This window comes from Piliocolobus tephrosceles, chromosome 8 (genome assembly GCF_002776525.5).
Source record: "Piliocolobus tephrosceles isolate RC106 chromosome 8, ASM277652v3, whole genome shotgun sequence".
NCBI classification, from domain to species: Eukaryota; Metazoa; Chordata; class Mammalia; order Primates; family Cercopithecidae; genus Piliocolobus; species Piliocolobus tephrosceles.
The window spans coordinates 77,653,876-77,672,154 of NC_045441.1; the positions used below are offsets into that span (position 1 = coordinate 77,653,876).

Below are 18,279 nucleotides of genomic sequence, written 5' to 3' on the forward strand. Positions count from 1 at the left end.
ATCCATAAGGATTTAAAAAGAAGAAATGGAAACTATCAATGATATAAATGGTCTGTAGACCATTAAGAATCTTAAAGGCTAGCAGTGAACTGTGAGATCAGTATAAATTATTGTGGCATTTCTATACATGAATAGCAAGTATTGAGAAAACACACATTTTTAAAAATACCATTTTTAATAGCAACAAAAATGTTGAGGTACTAGGAATATATCTAACAGACTATATGCCAAGTCTCAAGTCTAGGTAGATTAGGGATTACATGTAAAATGCAATTTTTTAAACAATTATATTAAAATGTAGAAAAATCTCTTTTTGACCTATGGATAGGGAAGGATTTAAGTAAGACCTAAATATTTTTAAGAGAAAAAAATTATCAATTTCACTATATGAAATTTGTGAATGTCTGTTCATCAACCATTAAACCAGAGTATGATTTAAAAAGACAAGCCACAAACTGGGAGAAGGTATTTTCAATACATGTAGCTGACTAAGAGCATCTAAAATAATAAAGAAATCCTGTAATTTAATAAGAAACAGATATTTCACTAAAACGCCAATAAACTTAAGTAGCTTACTCATATGGGTAATGAGGAATATTCAGATGGAGATCACAATGAAAATTTTGCCATCAGTAAAATGCACTGCAGGTGGATGTGGGAGTTGGCTTCACTACTTTGGAAAGCAGTACTGAATATCTCATATCATTGAATATTCCTGTACCTTATGATATGGCAGTCCTACTTCTAGCAATATGCCCCAAAGAAGCACTTGCAAGTGCCCTCCTGGAGACATGTACAATCATGCTCATCAAGCAACATTTGTATAGCACAACACTGGAAAGCCACAAAACAATAGAGACCCAAAAGTCTATCAGCAAGAGAATATATTAATCTTGGTGTATTCACACAGTGAATGTTCAGAGCAACAGTGAACTTAAAGCTTGCCCAGCAATATGAATAAGTGTTTTAAACACAATGTTCAATTTAAAAAAAAGTACTAGAAGACTACATATAATAGTTTGCCATTTTGGTAGAGCTCAAAAACAAGCAAACTAAACCATATGCTTTAAGCATTCATGCAATTATAATAAAATTGTATTTTCTATGAATGGATTGTTAAACACCAAATCCAGAATGACTACTTCTGGTTGGGGGGAGACAAGGGCTTAGGCTAGCAGAGCAACACATGTACTGAGATGGTTTCATAAGAGTTTATTGTGAGTGCATTCATTATATACTTTATGACTAACATACAGTGTTATGAAAATGTATAAAAATATATTAAAAAGATAAAAATGAAAGTTTACCATATCTTTCATATAACGTAGTGATTTATCTGTAAATAGCTCATTTTTACATTCATTTATAGTAACAGGTATGGTATTTTAAAATATTCTATTAAGTTAGTCAAGAATTTTTGTATCTTAAATATATAATATTTCATCATATAAGTCTACTATTTCCTTCATTCAGTAGATGTTTATCTGAAATATTTAAATTTTAAGTATCTAAAATAGATCAGCTCTGTTTTAGAAATTGGGGAATAAAAAATAAAGCATGCACATATAGACACACACATACTCTTCTGCTTTGAAGGTCTTCACATCATCATAATAAGTAAAATCTGAGGATATTAACAGCAATTAAATGTCTCATTGGAAGTGTTAGAAGGACTACATTCTGATACAGCTGTTAAAATTAAGCATCAACTATAAAATCAGATAATAAAATTCTTCCTCCTGATATGAAATACTCTTCACTCCCTTCAATAGTCTGCATTATTTAAAAATAAAGACATTTATTGGAATTTATGAAACTTATAATAATGAAATTTGTGATCATTAAGGGAAGGCTACCCATAAAAATGTTGCTATTAATTTGAAAAAATCTATCTTTTTCTGAGCTGAAGCTTCATGATATTGTAACAAATAGTAGAGGATTATACTTTTTATTGAAAATGTGATTAAATGTTTTGCAGGGTAAACTTTTCAAATGATGAAGTTTCTCAACAAAATCTAGTTAACATTTTTTGTATGTTTCATTTGAGCAAAAATTCCTAGTTTGTTTAATGGCTAGTCTTAATTTTAATGTTTGTTGTGAAATTAATCGATCATGTGTCCCAACAGATAGCAGCAAGGAAATAATTAAATATGATGGAAATTTGACAAATCATGGAGAGAGAGTTTCTTTTAACTTTATGGAGTAATATGCCTTTCAAAATATGTACCTTTTAAACATTGTTAAAGGTTTGGAATTATTTATTTCAAAATTCTTACTATTCTAACTCAGTATTTTCAATGACTGCAACTTATTTTTTTGACACTCATGTAATGTATAAAAATCTTTCATATTTGTTTTAAAATGCACAAGATATTTATTTTTAGTTGAAGTCAGTTTATCCTACTTTTTTGTCTCAGTGTCACCTCCAGCTGCAATCATTGCCAGAAGGTTAGTGCTGGGATTCTAAGATTTTGACACAATCATTTGTTCTTTTTTTTTTTTTTTTTTTTTTTGAGGTACTGCAGACGTGTCCGAATGATTTAATATCTGTTATAAAGTTAAATAGGCCTTAAGTTTTGAAACCATATCCTGTTTTTGGCCTTTGCTTTGTGTGTTGTTTGCACTGGCTGTTTCTGAATTGACTTTGATGTAAGTCTATTGGCTCTGCAAATGTTTACTAATATTTGACCGTATGAAGGGATTGATTTGTGTTTTTGAGCATGTTCCATAAGCTTTATGGACTCTGATCCTTACTACTTTACTCCCATCATAAGTGAGATATGATTTCCAAAGGGTTATTTATGACATTTTTTTACTGATTGGGGTGCAGTTTAGAACTAAATGCAAGAAACACAAAGATGTGCTTGTTTTAAAGTGTACTTTTCATTATAATTCTTAAACTCCATTTAAAAGTACAAAAATTATTGTTTGTTTTTTCGAAATCTTGGAACATCACCGGTAAGTAATTCTTAATGGTTAATCCATTTACTAATGATGCATCTGCATTGCTACCAGTGCTTAATGGCCTTCTATGAAAGAGTCTTTCTGATTTTAACTTTTTGTTTCAGTACATTAAATAGACCTGACTAATTACTTATTTTCTCATAATATTGCTAAAAGCTCTGAGTTCTCATTGCCTAGAAAAGGATTATTTTGTAAGTGTATCAACAAATAATGAAAATGGAAAGAACGACAATTTTTTTCATTTTAATCCTTAATGAATTTCATTTTACAAAGAACATTTCACTTCTTTAATATGGTTTTCCTTTTATAATAGATAACTGCCTACAATAGGCGCACCTTTGAGACTGCAAGGCATAATTTGATAATTAATATAATGTCTGCAGAAGGTATGTATGAAAATATGTTGATGATCATTTCCTTATTTACAAGAAGTATTTCATTATGTTTTATAACTACATAAAATATAGTTAAGAGTTTTAAAATGCCACATACCTAATATAACTGATGAAATAATAAGATGTAGAAAAGAAAACTAAGTAGTATCTAATGTGTTATAAAATATTATGGTGTGTTATGATGATGAAAAGCTCAGATAGGAAGCCAAACAGATAGTCTTCTTATTTCTCTAATCCTTTTTCATCACCTTAAAATGGGACTAACAATAGCATTTCTCTTATAAGTATGGAGTAAGGAGTCTACAAGTTAAGGCTGAAGTACTGCACTCCAGCCTAGCTGACAGGGTGAGACCCTGTCTCAAAAAAAAAAATTACTAACTACTTTTATTATTTATTTAAAAATTTACTGTAGGTAGTAGTATAAGTGTATGTGATAATATAGGGTTTCTGGAAAACAAATAAACCATAACTTAGGGCACAATTTCCTTCCTAAATAATTAATAGTGTATTAGTAATTTGTTGAGTCTTTCAGCAACTTAAAGTTTCATATGCTCAAATTGTAAGTGATTTCCTAAGAAATTTTGAAGGTTAGGGATAAGGAATTATTCTCAGAATTACACTCTCAAATATTTTGACCTTGTAAAAATCAATTGACTGGGAAAATACCACCAAATACTTTGTAGTTAATTTTTTTTTTTTTTTGAGATGGAGTCTTGCTCTTGTCACCCAGGTTGGAGTGCAGTGGCGCCATCTCAGCTAACTGCAACCTCCGCCTCCTGGGTTCAGGTGATTCTCCTGCCTCAGCCTCCCAAGTAGGTGCAATTACAGGCACCTGCCACCACGCTTGGCTAATTTTTTGTATTTTTAGTAGAGATGGGGTTTCACCATGTTGGCCAGGCTGGTCTCAAACTCCTGACCTCATGTGATCCACCTGCCTTGGCCTTCCAAAGTGCTGGGATTACAGGTGCGAACCACCACACCTGGCCTGTAGTTGAAATGTATGAATCATGGAATAATCCTCCCTATATTTAGATATCATTTATGAGGATGACAGGAGGGAAACAGATCCAGAATTTTTTCCCTGTAAAAACAAGAAAACAATTGTGCATTCTTGATAGGAGAATTTTTGTTTCTATTTACTAGTGCAACTTAAAACAAATGAGCAAACACCAAACATTTTATCAGAACCTACTAATTTAGAATTAATGATAATGCATTCAAGGCTGTTTTAAAAATTACTTTTACACTATATGAAAGAAGGAATTTCTGTAAAATTAAACATATGTATGGAGAGATTGCTTGAAGACTTAAACCCCCTTAAGTGAATGTTTTCCCCCAGGTGTTTACCAGTATCAATTGTAGACAACAAATGTGCAAGTTTAAAATTTAAAATGACCTTCATATATGAAAAGTAAGTCCAAGTGCCAGTTCTCTGGGCCTGGACAGAAGACTCCCTGTTCACTCTCCCACTCTCCAAAGGCTTTTGGTAGGTATTTATCAGGGAGACTTTTGTTCTTGACTACAGTGGTGATTAGATGCTTGCATGCTGTCTAAGCTGGCCCTGTAGAATTGGAATACACTTAATGAGCAGAGTAATTGAAAAGTTTCCTTCCTCCTCGGGAATTCATCGTTATAGTTATAAAGTTATACTACAGTGGCCTTGGACCATCTCACCTCACCATCATGCTCTCAAAGGGACTCGAAACTCTGTCAGATGTGAGAGTCCCTACAAACTGAAAGCTTGGTCTATAATTTGAACTTCTTCCTTCTCAAATCTAGTCTCAGTGCTGTAGATACAGATTACTCAAGGCATCTCAATAGATGTTGTTGTTGACATATGGGGACCCATGGTCAAGTAGATACTAATGGAAGACTGCTAGACAACTGTAGGATTGAAAATTGGCAGCAGGGCTCTTTGTCTAAATAAGGGGTTTGGAAGGTGTGCTAGTGAGAAGGAGTAGTAGACAGGTTTTAGAAGCCTCCACCATTACTCCAGGCAGTGCTTGTTCCTTTGCTCTTTACGTAGGGTTAGTGGCCCAAACCTATTTGAACCACATGCACTAAAGTCCATGCATTTGTCCTTGCTGGTCTAGAAAGAAATGTATATGTGCAGTGGGATGTACATCTTTGAGCATGGCCTACACTCATGTTATTTATCCCAGATTAGATTTAGGAAAAGAAATAACAAAAGTTGTATATCAGGGTAATCATGCTCTGTCCAACTCCCTGCCCAGCTGTCTCCTGTTCTGAGAGACCTAATGGGAAATTAGTCATGTAGACTCACACAGCATGAAGCTCAAGGAGAGTACATAAAGTGATTCTCTAAATTGGGTTTAGTGCCTCAGAGGCCTGCCACCAATCTGTTGGCCTACTGTTCTCTTGGCCTCTGTGATTTCCAAATATAGCAGGCATGGGATTTCCCCAGAGTTAGAAAGCTGCTGTGACTCATCTCTGGGAGGCCTGGCAGCAGCTCTTGGATGGGTAGATAGCAGGCAGCTGCCCAGCTCAGAGCCTCTGAGGGGTGTGGTGGCAACCACAGGCTTTGCAGCAGGTCTCAGAGAAGGAGCCATGAAGCGGGATCACATGGAACAGGAAACGCCAGATAATAATTCTCCAAAAAGTAGCACTGATCATAAGAAAAAAGTTTTAGATACTTTTTAAGAAAACTGGATGTAAAAACATTGAATGAAATTAATAGATTTTAGACTTCTGGCATATTCAAAAGCTGTATTTGATATTATTTATAAATATTTTATTATTTATTGCCAAGAAACTTTTTCATAACACATTTCTGCATGACTATTTCTAGGTATGCAGATAAATGTAGCATGATTAAGCTATTTATCTGTATAAAACAGGAAATTTATTTGCATAAATGAGAAGAAATATATTTTAGATTGCAGATGGGCTATACATTAAGCAAATCTAATAAAATTGTAAGCAGAACAAGTGACAATATAGGAGATAAGCAAAGAACTTTGTATGATTAGGGCTTTGAAAAACTAAATCTTTAAAAAGTGATGACCAAACTCTAGAAAACTCTTGAAAATTCTGAAGCCATAGTTTCTTCTCTGACTTCATCTCAGGCATCAAATGTCCTTTAATAGGATGCTTCATAAGAAATAAGTTAACCAAGATTTCAGGTACTTAGTGTAATTTTTATTTTTTGTTCATTAAATAAAAGTGGAATATCTTACAGATACATGAATTTTATTGACATAAATGAGAGGATATACATAGTGTAATTACTACTGGGGACTTTAAATCTGTGTAGCACCTAGAAGCATTTTCTTGTCCTCTTAAAGTACAAATTCAGATAATCAACCTTTTCATATTATTATAATTAAGCTAACATCTAATATTTTATAGGCTCCTACTATGTGTTGGGAGCTCTGCTGAGCACCTTATATATGCAGTCTCTTTTAGCATAGATAAAAATCATATGAGGTAAGTTCACATTATGAAATAAGCTTCTGGACCTCTCTAAAAATAAGCTTTCTCATAGGAAAGTATAATGAAAAATACAAACAGCTACTCACTCTCTTGTGAGAATTAAATGTTCTAATTCACCTAAGTCCCCTAGCTTGGCCTGCCTCATAGTAAATACATTAAAAAAATTAACCTTTATTCTTACAGAAATATTATTAAATAAACAGAAAGCTATTATTTATCATAAGAGAACAATTAGAATATAGAGAGTGATGATTTGTAATTGAAGAGTAGCGTTTGAGTAACAAATTATCTTTATATATATTTACAGTTTCTTATATCGAAAGGCTGAGTTTGACATAGGGTTGTTTTAATATGTGAATCATGAAATATTTAGAGAGAAATTTTGATGGCACATTATGGAGGAAAAAACACCAAATCTCCAACAATGTGAAGTGGAATTCCATGAGAACTTTATAATTTTTCTAGAATATTTAATTATAGTGCGATTAAAAACTGTGGAATTGTTCTGGTTTTTAGAATTCCTGTTGGACATATAATTGATTTTTATTTCAGAAAAACTAATATTTTAGCATGCTCCCAAAAGATGAGTAATATTATAAATTTAAAATGCAGATTTATCTTTTCTTAGTTGTTTTGCCAAATCCTATGATTATAAATTGCCCTGATGAGTCTCTGGTGAGCCTTGGATTTTATTATATTGTAGATAAAGTTCTGTTTCTAGTGTCGGTTATGTTTTTAGATACATCCTCTGTTATACAGAAAGCCTTTAAAGTCAGTATTAATATTGCTTCCTGCTGCCAGGATTATGACAGAACTCAACAAATCGCAAATTGTTCTTTTGTTTCCTTTTTAAAAGACTACTTCATTAAAGATATGCATGCCCTTTTTCACCAAAATTAGACTTCCCGTTGCCATATCAAGCAGAATTCTTCATTAAGAATATGAATGTAGAAGAAATGTTGGCCAGTGAGGTTCTTGGAGACTTTCTTGGGGCAGTGAAAAATGTGTGGCAGCCAGAGCGCCTGAATGCCATAAACATCACATCAGCCCTAGACAGGGGTGGCAGGGTGCCACTTCCCATTAATGACCTGAAGGAGGGGTAAGCAGACCTTTATCTCATTGCCTTAAATATAGATTTTTTAAATATGGTGATCTTATCAAACTTATTATAGATGGAAGATGGTCTATTGCATTTTTCTTTTTAATAAGAAATAGATATTGTAAAGATATGAACATACTAGTAATTTTCTATATTGACAAAGATATCGTGTTAATGGTTTTTTATATCTCAAGTTCCTGGTCTGTGAAATCTAATTGTAGATGAGGGTCAGCATCATAAATTACAGCACTAAGTCTTTTGTACCTTCCATAAAGAAGCTGATTATTTAGGGCCATGAATTTCAAAGGAAATTGACGCCCCAGTTATTAGCTGCAGAAGGATGCGCAGACTGCTGTAACTTTATTCTAGGAAACTATTTCTTCGTCTTTAACATTCTTTCCACCATGTGTCGGTGACTGATGGCTGGGGTGGATTTGAAACCCATTCCTGTGACACAAAGGCCTAAAGCCTGACCTTGTCACTCACAAGCTGGGTGACACTGGGCAAACCCTGAACTCCTCTGTGCCTCAACTTCCTCATCTGTTCCTGTGGGGAACGGATGTTCTCCCTCAGAATTGTTATAAAGATTATGTGAGATAATGCATTTGAAAGGTATTTGTCAATTCTCCAGCCGTGCAGATAGAAAGCATGACTTCTGACCTTGTGGAGGTCAAGAAACAATCCTGCCTGGGTAAAGTTTTTATTAAGACAAACTTCGATCTTTAATTTTTAATCTGTAGGTTGAAGCAGATTTGCTTTTCCTCCCTCAATCCTATAAAAGTATAGTCTGTGGAATAAATCACATTTTGCATAGCATATTCCCCTTTCAACTTCTCCTTCACCCATAATCCTGGAAACACTTTTATACAGGTGATATCTAGAATTAGCTAGAATACGTGGATTAGTAAGAATTAAATTTAAGTATAGCTTTAAAGGAGAACTATGTACACATGGATGCAGTCTGTGGGAGTAGGTAGAAGGCAGATGGGGAAAAGCAGTGAGCTGTAAAGTCCAACCTGAAAATTTCAGAATTCAATTTTATCTTCTATTTTATAGCAATGGATTTTGAAGTCAGTCAAGCATACATAGAAGTCCTTTGAGGAAAATGGTTGCTCTATCTCTTGTCTGTGTGCTGATTGGCTTTCTATATGAAAACATAATTCTAGAGCTTAAATTTTTACTTCATAGTTACAACATGGTTCTCTTTCCTATAAAGTAATTAAAGCAGAACCATAGAATGATATGAATGGGGCTATCTTCCCTGAAGGCATTCTCCAAATATGGAGGTTTTAAACACTTTTCTTAAGGTAATGTGTTCCACAATTGTTAAAACAATGACCAAATAGTGTTGGAGGAAACAGCACAAAAACAAGGCATTGGTAGAGTTTTTCATTGTTGTGCTTTATTCTGGTCTCACTTTTTCTCCAGTTAGTAGTGCAGGTCCCACCTGTCGAGGTACTTTTAGAGCCTGAACTAAACTAAATTGAACCAAGCAACTCCCTAAACCAAACTGTGACCTAAAGCACTGCTTTCCAACTATGTCTAGCCTGAAAATTGCCAATAGAACATTACTAAAAATATAGATAGGTTCCTGGCCTTTGTTCCCCCTAGAGACTGATTCTTTGAGCCTAGGGCTGGGCCTGAGCATGTGACTCTATATTAAGAACAGAATTTTTGTCCTACAAGTACTTGTTTGAGAATTCAATCACTAACTGACTGACCCCCAACACCTGCTAGAGGGTGGCACATGCTGTCAGATATTTGAGAGAATCAGTCCCGTGGCATTTATTTGGACTCTTGTCTCAGATCCCTTCCCAACTTGAAATGCTTTCCATGAGTTTTAATTTAATGTTAAGCCTTCACCTTTACAAAATATTCATATGGAGTCTTTTAAAATAGCATTTCTATAAATTGTATACACAATGTCAACTCTATTACTCCAGTGTCCGTATACAAACACTCATAAAATAAAATCCTACTTGAGTTATAATTCAAAAAGAAAAGTTTGTTGCTGCAAATGATTTTGCATGTTTTCTTGAGTTGTTATATAACATCATGATAATAGAAACAGTTTTTTAGCCCTGTTGCCTTAAATTTAGAAAAAAAAAAAAAAATCCAATGCTTAACTAGTACTTTCTTTCCTTTTTACCCGTGTATATTATGATTTTTAATTCACTTAATATACTTTCTGCCTTTGTATTTTCTTTTGAAAATATCAGGGGCTATAAATCCTTTAAAAATGAAATATTGAAAAGATCAAGAAATAGGGTCAGAGCTAGCAAAGGAATTATACCCTTTTAAAAATTTTTTGTTTAAAAATATATTCATACACTTCAGAAGTATTAATTAAGCACCTAATAAATGTATTCTGTGTAATACTTAGCATAAGTCTTAGTCCCAGATTTAAGAAAAAGATCTCCATGAAATTATTTCCTATTACACATGTCAGCCACAATTACTACGTGCAAATTTTTTCATATTTGATATGTATAGTCAGTTAAACAGCAGATGACCAAGAGTAGCCCTCAGTAGTAGACCCTCAGAGTAAATCTGCTACCCTTCTACTGCCTAAAGTGTAATTAAATGTCAGTCCCCAAGAGCCCAACCTGCAGCATCTCAGCTCCTCATCCTTCTTGATGAGCATTTTTTTTTAAATCTGGCAGAACTCACTGACAGCTTTCAGACTTCTCCTAAATCAAACAGAAAATGATTATAAAGATTTACTTCGAAGTGAATAAGCTCCTGCAAAGGAAGGCTGAGCCCTCTGAAAAGATTCATTTTCCCTTGCCAGACCCATAACCCCAAGGCAACTGTGCTGTCTCTGGGCATGGTCTTGGTGCTACTTTTGCTCCTGATGCTGAGCTAGAGGCTAAGGCCTCATGGATGTATTTAGCCTGGGATAAAGCTGGGGGAAGAAGAGCAGGTTCATATTTCATTCCAGGCATATCGTGGCTGCCAACCACAGGCGAGTGATGTAGTGTAAATGGTGGCTATGAAGGGAATGATGGGGTGTGAGGATTAAAGAATATACTCACTTTTCCTAAGAGATTGTCAAACCTACCACTATTTCCTCTGGTTACCAAAGCATGTGGATCCAGTTTCAGTCAGCAACAGAGAATCCTAGTTTATTCTCTAGACCATCTCACAAAGTACTCCCGCTGATTGTCTGCTTTTTGCTGTACGTCAGAGGCCTCAGTGAGAAGTTATACTTGAGGAAAAGAATGGAAATCAATGGCTGCCCAATATTGGTCTGATGATGGAAAGTCATGATCCTGGGCCAATTTCAGTAGGGTTCTGAAATTGTCTCTATTTATTGTAACTTACAGAATTGCCCTTTATCCTTTTTTTTTTTTTTTTTTTTTTTTTTTTTTTTGTCACGTGGGCTACAATGCAGTGGTGGGATCTCGACTCACTGGAACCTCTGCCTCCTGGGTTCAAGTGATTCTCCTATCTCAGCCTTCTGAGTAGCTGAGATTACAGGCTCCTGCCACCGTGTCCAGCTAATTTTTATATTTTTAGTAGAGATGGAGTTTCACCATGTTGGCCAGGCTGGTCTGGAACTCCTGACCACGTGATCTACCTGCCTCGGACTCCCAGAGTGCTAGGATTATAGGCGTGAGCCACCGTGCCTGGCCGAATTGCCCTTTATTCTTAAATGATGTCCCTCCTATAATTTTGGTTCAAATATCCTTTCTTTTATGGAATAGTGGTGATACAGAAATATTTGCAAATGCCTTTAATATAAAATTGGAAACCTGTATCAATTTTTATATCAAAAAACAAATGAAGTCAATGCAACTATATGTTTAGTATCTACTCTTCTGAATTCTATCATTTTTTCTTTCATAGTTTAAGTATTCAGTATTTTTTAAATGGGATAATATTTTATTAGTCTTTGGAGTAGAGCGATTTTAAAAACACAATCTAGGCTTGCAGTCTACTAGGGAGTAGGCAAATAATCAGATAGTTAAAATCAATGTTTTAAGTACCACAATTGAGGCATCACAGAGAGGGCTCCTCTCTCATTACAGTTCTACACCTGGAAAAGGTTTATAGAGGAACTGAAGGCTGACTGAGTTGAAAATATAAGTACAAATTAGCGTGCTGAGAAAATGAGAAACAGGAATGCTACGCAGGGGTAAAGGCTTGGGCAAGTCCCTTAGGTGGGAGAGAGCATAGTGGATTCAGAAATCTACTTAGTGTGGAAATGGAGAAAGATCCAGAAGGGGCAAAGACCAGATCATGTGAGACCTTGTCTTCTGGGAAAAGTTATTTGGATTTCACCCTGAAGCATTAGGACCTGTGCAGAAAATGGTTGATACTAAAGTTTTTGTTTTGGAGAGATCACAATTGTAGAATAGGGAAGACTGAATGGAGGAAATGCTGTGTGGATATAGGTGCTGGGATTTTAGGGGACCTAATAGCATCCATTTTCCCCTGCCAGAGGATACATGAACAAGAGGAACATGAACACATGAAAAAATTCTTAGAATTCAGTGCCAATAAAACATTTAGGTCTCTAAGGAATAGTCATGCTTTCCTCTCTCTAATGATGAGAACTGTGACATTTACTGTGTTTTGTTTTTTTTTTTTAATTTCAATTTGGGTACAAGAAAATTCAGTGCCAAATGCAGTGCTCTGGCTTGCAAGATAATTATTAGTCCTGTCGAGTTTTCAATGTTTTCCTAATTTCTGGTGACTTTTTCACTTGTTTATTTTATTATATGTGTTTCGCTATAATCTCATACATCTTTCATTCTTTATTTTTCATCTTAATTTTATTGATTAATTGCAGATATGTACATTATAAAGAAGTGGGGTGGAGGAAAAGGCAGGAAGTTTGGTGCTGCTGCTTTTGAGAGCTCAACATTTCCCAGGCAACATGTAACATATATGAACATATTCTTCTCTAAACTGTCTTTTATCTTCTATATACATAAAATAACAAAGTGTGTTCATTAATTGGACAATTAGGAAAAAATACAATCATTGGATTCCTTTATTTGGTTATTGCTCTAAAAGGTGGAGTTTTGACTTAAATTATTTACCATTACTTGTTTCTTCACATTATAAATCTAAAGGCCTCAATAAATGCATTTTACCTCGAAGAAGAGAAATTGAATTGTTCAAATTGGAAGAAAAAAATTCTTCACAAGAAATAACTCTATCCAGTGTACTCCAGTCTCTAATATTTTGAAGTACCAGATTTTGTTAGCATTCATTGAGAGTCTTATACTTGATAATAGCCTCCTGTCTCATCTGTTTATACATATTTGAAATTTTGAAAACATGTGGTAGGGTCATAAAGGTAAAGATCATTCTCATTTTACTTCATACAAATTTAAAATTTTGACATATCAAAAACTAGGTGAAAGGAAAACAACAGATTACAAAAAACATAATTTTAGCATGTGTAGCATAGTTATTATTACACATGGACTCAGACAAAATTACATATTTTAAAAAGCTAGCATGTTCAAACTTAGTGATTCTATAAAAGAAGCCATAAATATACTTTTTAGAAAAGCTTAATGAGACAAATCCAATATCTACTGCTGTTGAGCATGACATTTGTGTTCCATTTGTTTTTAAACTGGTATAATGCTTTTCATTCATGCATTCATTTAGCCAATAGGCTACTTGAGGACAGTGGCAAAGACTGGGTTCAAGGAGCACTATTAAGGGGCTGTTCCTTCACTCCCTTTGGAAGGTGATGGTGACTACAACTATAGTTCTAGCAGTGGGACAAAACAAAGTGGACAGGTGTGTATGAGAGTTATTTCAGGGTAAATGTCAGAGACTGATGATGGATTGAATATGTGGAGAGAAGGAGAGGAGTCAAAGAGATGGTGCTTGAGTTCATGACTTGAGCATTTGGGGATGTCAATCACTGAGAGAGAAGATAGAAGGAGGAACAGGTGGAGGTGGGGTGGGGTAATGATGAGCTCAGTTTGGAACATATTAAGTTGAAAAGCTTATGGATCATCCAAGTAGAGATGAAAGTAATTTGGCAATATGTGTCAACTGTCATAAAAATGTTTCCACTTCTAGAACCTCTCTTTTAGGATAGTCACATTAAAGAATATGCAGCAATAGTCTTTGTAATATTATTTATAACTTCCAAAAATTGGAAGCAACTTAGTTGTCCAACTCTGAAATAATTGCGAAATAAATCATATGTACTTAAAAAATTATATTGCCATAAAACTATAATTACAAAGATTACAATGTGGAATATGCTTATGATGTAGTAAGTGAAAAAGCAGGACACACAATTATATTTTAGAGATTATTGCAATAGATTAAAATATATGCATTTGAAAAATATTCTGCAAGGTACATTGGAAAATGAAAATAGTTCTCTTGGCAATATAAATGAGTTTTGTTTTTATACCTCAGGTTTTCTGTAATGTTTTTATATTGCTTTTATAATTTAAGGAAAGAAACATTTCAAAGCATGAAAATCTCTTATGCCCATTCATGTTACCTTGAAAGGAATTAATTAAAAATCTTAACTAATTGCAAATACAAATCAATGTCTTGTCTAAGCAAGAGGGCCATTAACAGTTGTAAGAAAAATTCATTTTATCTCTGTCCTTACAAATATATTTCACAATTACCAAGGAAAAATATGGTGTTGGCTTGGTAGTTATTAAGAGGATAGAAACTGAATGTATGCAAGGCTTAAAAGTAATAACTTGTTTTAAATTGAATATGTTTATATCCACTGATCATCTAAATACCAATGGTTTCTCATATCTACTTTTGTTCTGAATTTTTAATTTGATCTTTAATTTTAGTCAATTATTTACTATTTGTTTCCCAAAGGCACAATAGGTTTTTTAAAAAATAATCTTTCAAATTAGTCTTAAATCCTAATACAAATTTGATGTGAAGAGCAAATGAATTTGTGTGAACATACTCTCGAACACAGTTGTCATCTCAGGCTTGGTCATGATTTCATATTTACATTTACATAGCTTTGAACTTTTGTGCTGTACTTTTATTTCATTTTTTAAAAATAACAGCTTTATTGAGATATAATTTACATATCATACAATGCACCTATCTAAAATGTACAATTTTAAATCATGATTTTTAGTAAATTCACAAAGTCATGCAATCATTATTATAACCAATTTTAGAAAGTTGTTATTATCCCAACACCCACCCTTGTACCCATTAGCAGTCACCAGCACCCTCACCCCTAGGCAGCCACTAAGGTACTTGCTGTCTCTATAAAGTGCCTATTCTGGACATTTTGTATAAATGGAATTATATAATACGTGGTCTTCTGTGACTGGCTTCTTTCACTTTGTATAACATTTTCAAGTTTCATCTATGTTGTAGAATAAATTAGTATTTCATTTTTAATCATGGAGTAATATTCTGTTTTATGGATATGCCACCTTTTGTTTATCCATTTATAAGCTGATGAGCATTTGGGTTGTTTTCACTTGTTGACTATTATGAATGATGTCATTGTGAACATTCATGTACAAGTCTTTGTGTAGACATATATTTTCACTTTTCTTAAGTAAGTATATCCCTAGGAATCGAGTTGCTGGGTCATATGGTAACTCTGTATTTAACATTTGGAAGAATTGCCAGACTGTTTTCCAAAGCAGATGTATTTTACATTTCCATCAGCAAAATAGGAGAGTTCCAACTGTTCCACATCTTCACCAGCACTAGCTATTATCTATCTTTTTGATTATAGCCATCCTAGTGAAAGTGAAGTGGTATCTCATTGTGGTTTTGATTTCTGTTTTGCTGATGGCCAGTGATGCTGCGCATCTCTTCATATGTGTATTAGATATCTAGATATCATTTTTGGAAACAGGTCTATTCATATCCTTTGCCACTTTTAATTGAATTATTCATCTTTTCATCAAGTTGAAAGAGTTTTATATGTTCTATATACAAGTCCTTTATTAAATATATGATTTGCAGATATTTTCTCCTATTTCATGGATTGTCTTCACTTTTCTTAATGGTGTTCTTTGAAGCACAGAACTTTTTTATTTTGATAGAGTTCAATTTATCTATTTTTTTTTCTGTTACTGCTGGAGCTTTTGGTGTCATATTTTAAAAATCATTGCCTAATCCAAGGTCATATTTATGCCTGTTTTCCTCTCAGAGTGTAATAGTTTTAGCTCTTAAAGTCTTTGAATTTTTTGTGTGTATACTATTTTTTAGAGAATTTTTAGGTTTATAGGAAAATTAAGCGTAAGGTGCAGAGATTACTTTTGCATCGCCTCCCCCATTATCAACATCCCCCACCAGAGTGGTATATTTGTTACAAATGATGAACCTACAATGACAAATCACTATCACCCAAAGTCCCTTCCTTACATTAGGTGTCACTCTTGGTGGTTTACATTCTGTGGGTTTGGACAAATGTATAATGACATGTTTCCACCATTATAGTATCATGCAGAGTAGTTTCACTGCTCTAAAAGTCATCTATGTTCCACCTGTTCATCCCTCCTTCCCCCCAACTTCTGGCAATCATTGATGTTTTTACTGTCTTTATAGTGGTTTTTCTTCCAGAATGTCATATAATTGGAATCATATAGTCTGTAGCCTTTCCATATTGGCTTATTTCACTTAGTAATATGCTTTTAAGTTTCTTCCATACCATTTCATGGCTAGATAGCTTATTCCTTTTTAGCACTGAATAATATTCCATTTTCTGGATGTACCACAGTTTAATTATCATTCACCTGCTGGAGGACATCTTTGTTGCCCCCACATTTTGGCAGTCATGAACAAAGCTGCTATAGATATCCATGTGCAGGCTTCTGTGTGGAAGTAAGTTTTTAACTCCTTTGGGTAAATATAGGGAGAGTGATAGCTGGATCATATGGTAAAAGTATGTTATTTTGTAAGAAACTGCCAAGCTGTCTTCCACATTGGCTACACTATCTTGCATTCCCACCAGCAATGAATAAAAGTTGTTGTTGCTTCACATCCTTGCCAGCATTTGATATTGCCACTGTTCTGGATTTTGGCCAATCTGTGTGTTGCATATCTCACTGTTTTCATGTGTCTTTCCGTGATGACATGTGAAGTGGAGCATCTTTTCATGTGCATATTTACCACAAGTATATCTTCTATGGTGAGGCGTCTGTTAAGGTCTCTGGCTTTTTGTTGTTGTTGTTGTTGTTGTTGAGACAGAGTCTTACTGTATCGCCCAGGCTGGAGTGCAGGGTTGTGATCTTGGCTCACTGAAGCCTCCGCCTCCTAGGTTCAAGCGATTCTCATGCCTCAGCTTCCCAAGTAGCTGGGACTATAGGAGCACGCCACCAAACACAGATAATTTTTGTATTTTCAGTAGAGATGGGGTTTCGCCATGTTGGTGAGGCTGGTCTCAAACTCCTGGCCTCAAGTGATCTGCCCACCTTGGCCTCCAAAAGTGCTGAGATTACAGGCTTGTGCCACTGCATCAGGCCTCTGGCCCATTTTTAATTGGATTGTTTGTTGTTTTGTTGTAAGTGTTTTTTGAATAACAGTCCTTTATCAGATACGCATTTTGCAAATATTTCCTTCTAGTCTGTGGCTTTTTGTATTACTGGCAGTGTCTTTTGCAGAAGAGAAATTTTTAATGTTAATTAAGTCCATCTCATCAGTTCTTTCTTTCATGGATTGTGCCTTTGGTGTTGTAACTAAAAAGTCATCATCAAATCCAAGGTCATCTCGATTTTCTCCTCTATTATCTTCTAGGAGTTTCATAGTTTTGCATTTTGCATGTAGATCTGTGATGAATTTTGAGTTAATTTTTGTGAAAGGCGTATGCATCTAGATTCATTTTTTACATGTATAAGTCTAGTTTTTTCAACACCATTTATTCGAAAGACTGTCTTTCCTCCATTGTATTGCCTTTGCTCCTTTACCACAGATTACTTGAATAGATTTATGTGGGTCTATTTCTAAATGTGTATTCTGTTCCATTGATCTGTTTGGGTCAGTTGTTTCCCAATACTACACTGTCTTGATTGCTGTAGCTTTATAGTAAATCTTGATGTTGGGTAGTGTCAGTCCTCAAAATTTGTTCTTCTCCTTCAATATTGTTTTGGCTATTCTGGGTCTTCTGTTTCTCCATATAAACTTTAGAATAAGTTTGTTAATATCTGCAAAATAACTTGCTGAGATTATGATTGAGATTACATTGATTTGGAAAGAACTGGCATAAGGACAATATTTAGTCTTCCTATCCATAAACATGGAATATCTCTCCATTTATTTAGTTCTTCTTTGATTTCTTTAATCAGTTTTGTAGTTTTCGTCATACAGATCTTGTACCTATTTTATTAGACATATTTATATTTAAGTATTTTATTTTGGAGGGTACGCTGCGCCTAGGCT

At 34.4% G+C, this 18,279-nt stretch overlaps 1 protein-coding gene across 4 annotated transcripts in view; it reads left to right on the forward strand.

Moving 5' to 3' along the window:
* SGCE (sarcoglycan epsilon) overlaps positions 1-18,279 on the forward strand; it is a 71,449-nt gene that overhangs the window by 30,026 nt on the left and 23,144 nt on the right. For all 4 annotated transcript variants that reach the window (XM_023226658.3, XM_023226660.3, XM_023226657.3 and 1 more), the window contains 2 exons: positions 3,278-3,350; positions 7,713-7,911. In XM_023226658.3, coding sequence (XP_023082426.2) covers positions 3,278-3,350; positions 7,713-7,911 — 272 coding nt within the window. The remainder of the gene's footprint in view (positions 1-3,277; positions 3,351-7,712; positions 7,912-18,279) is intronic.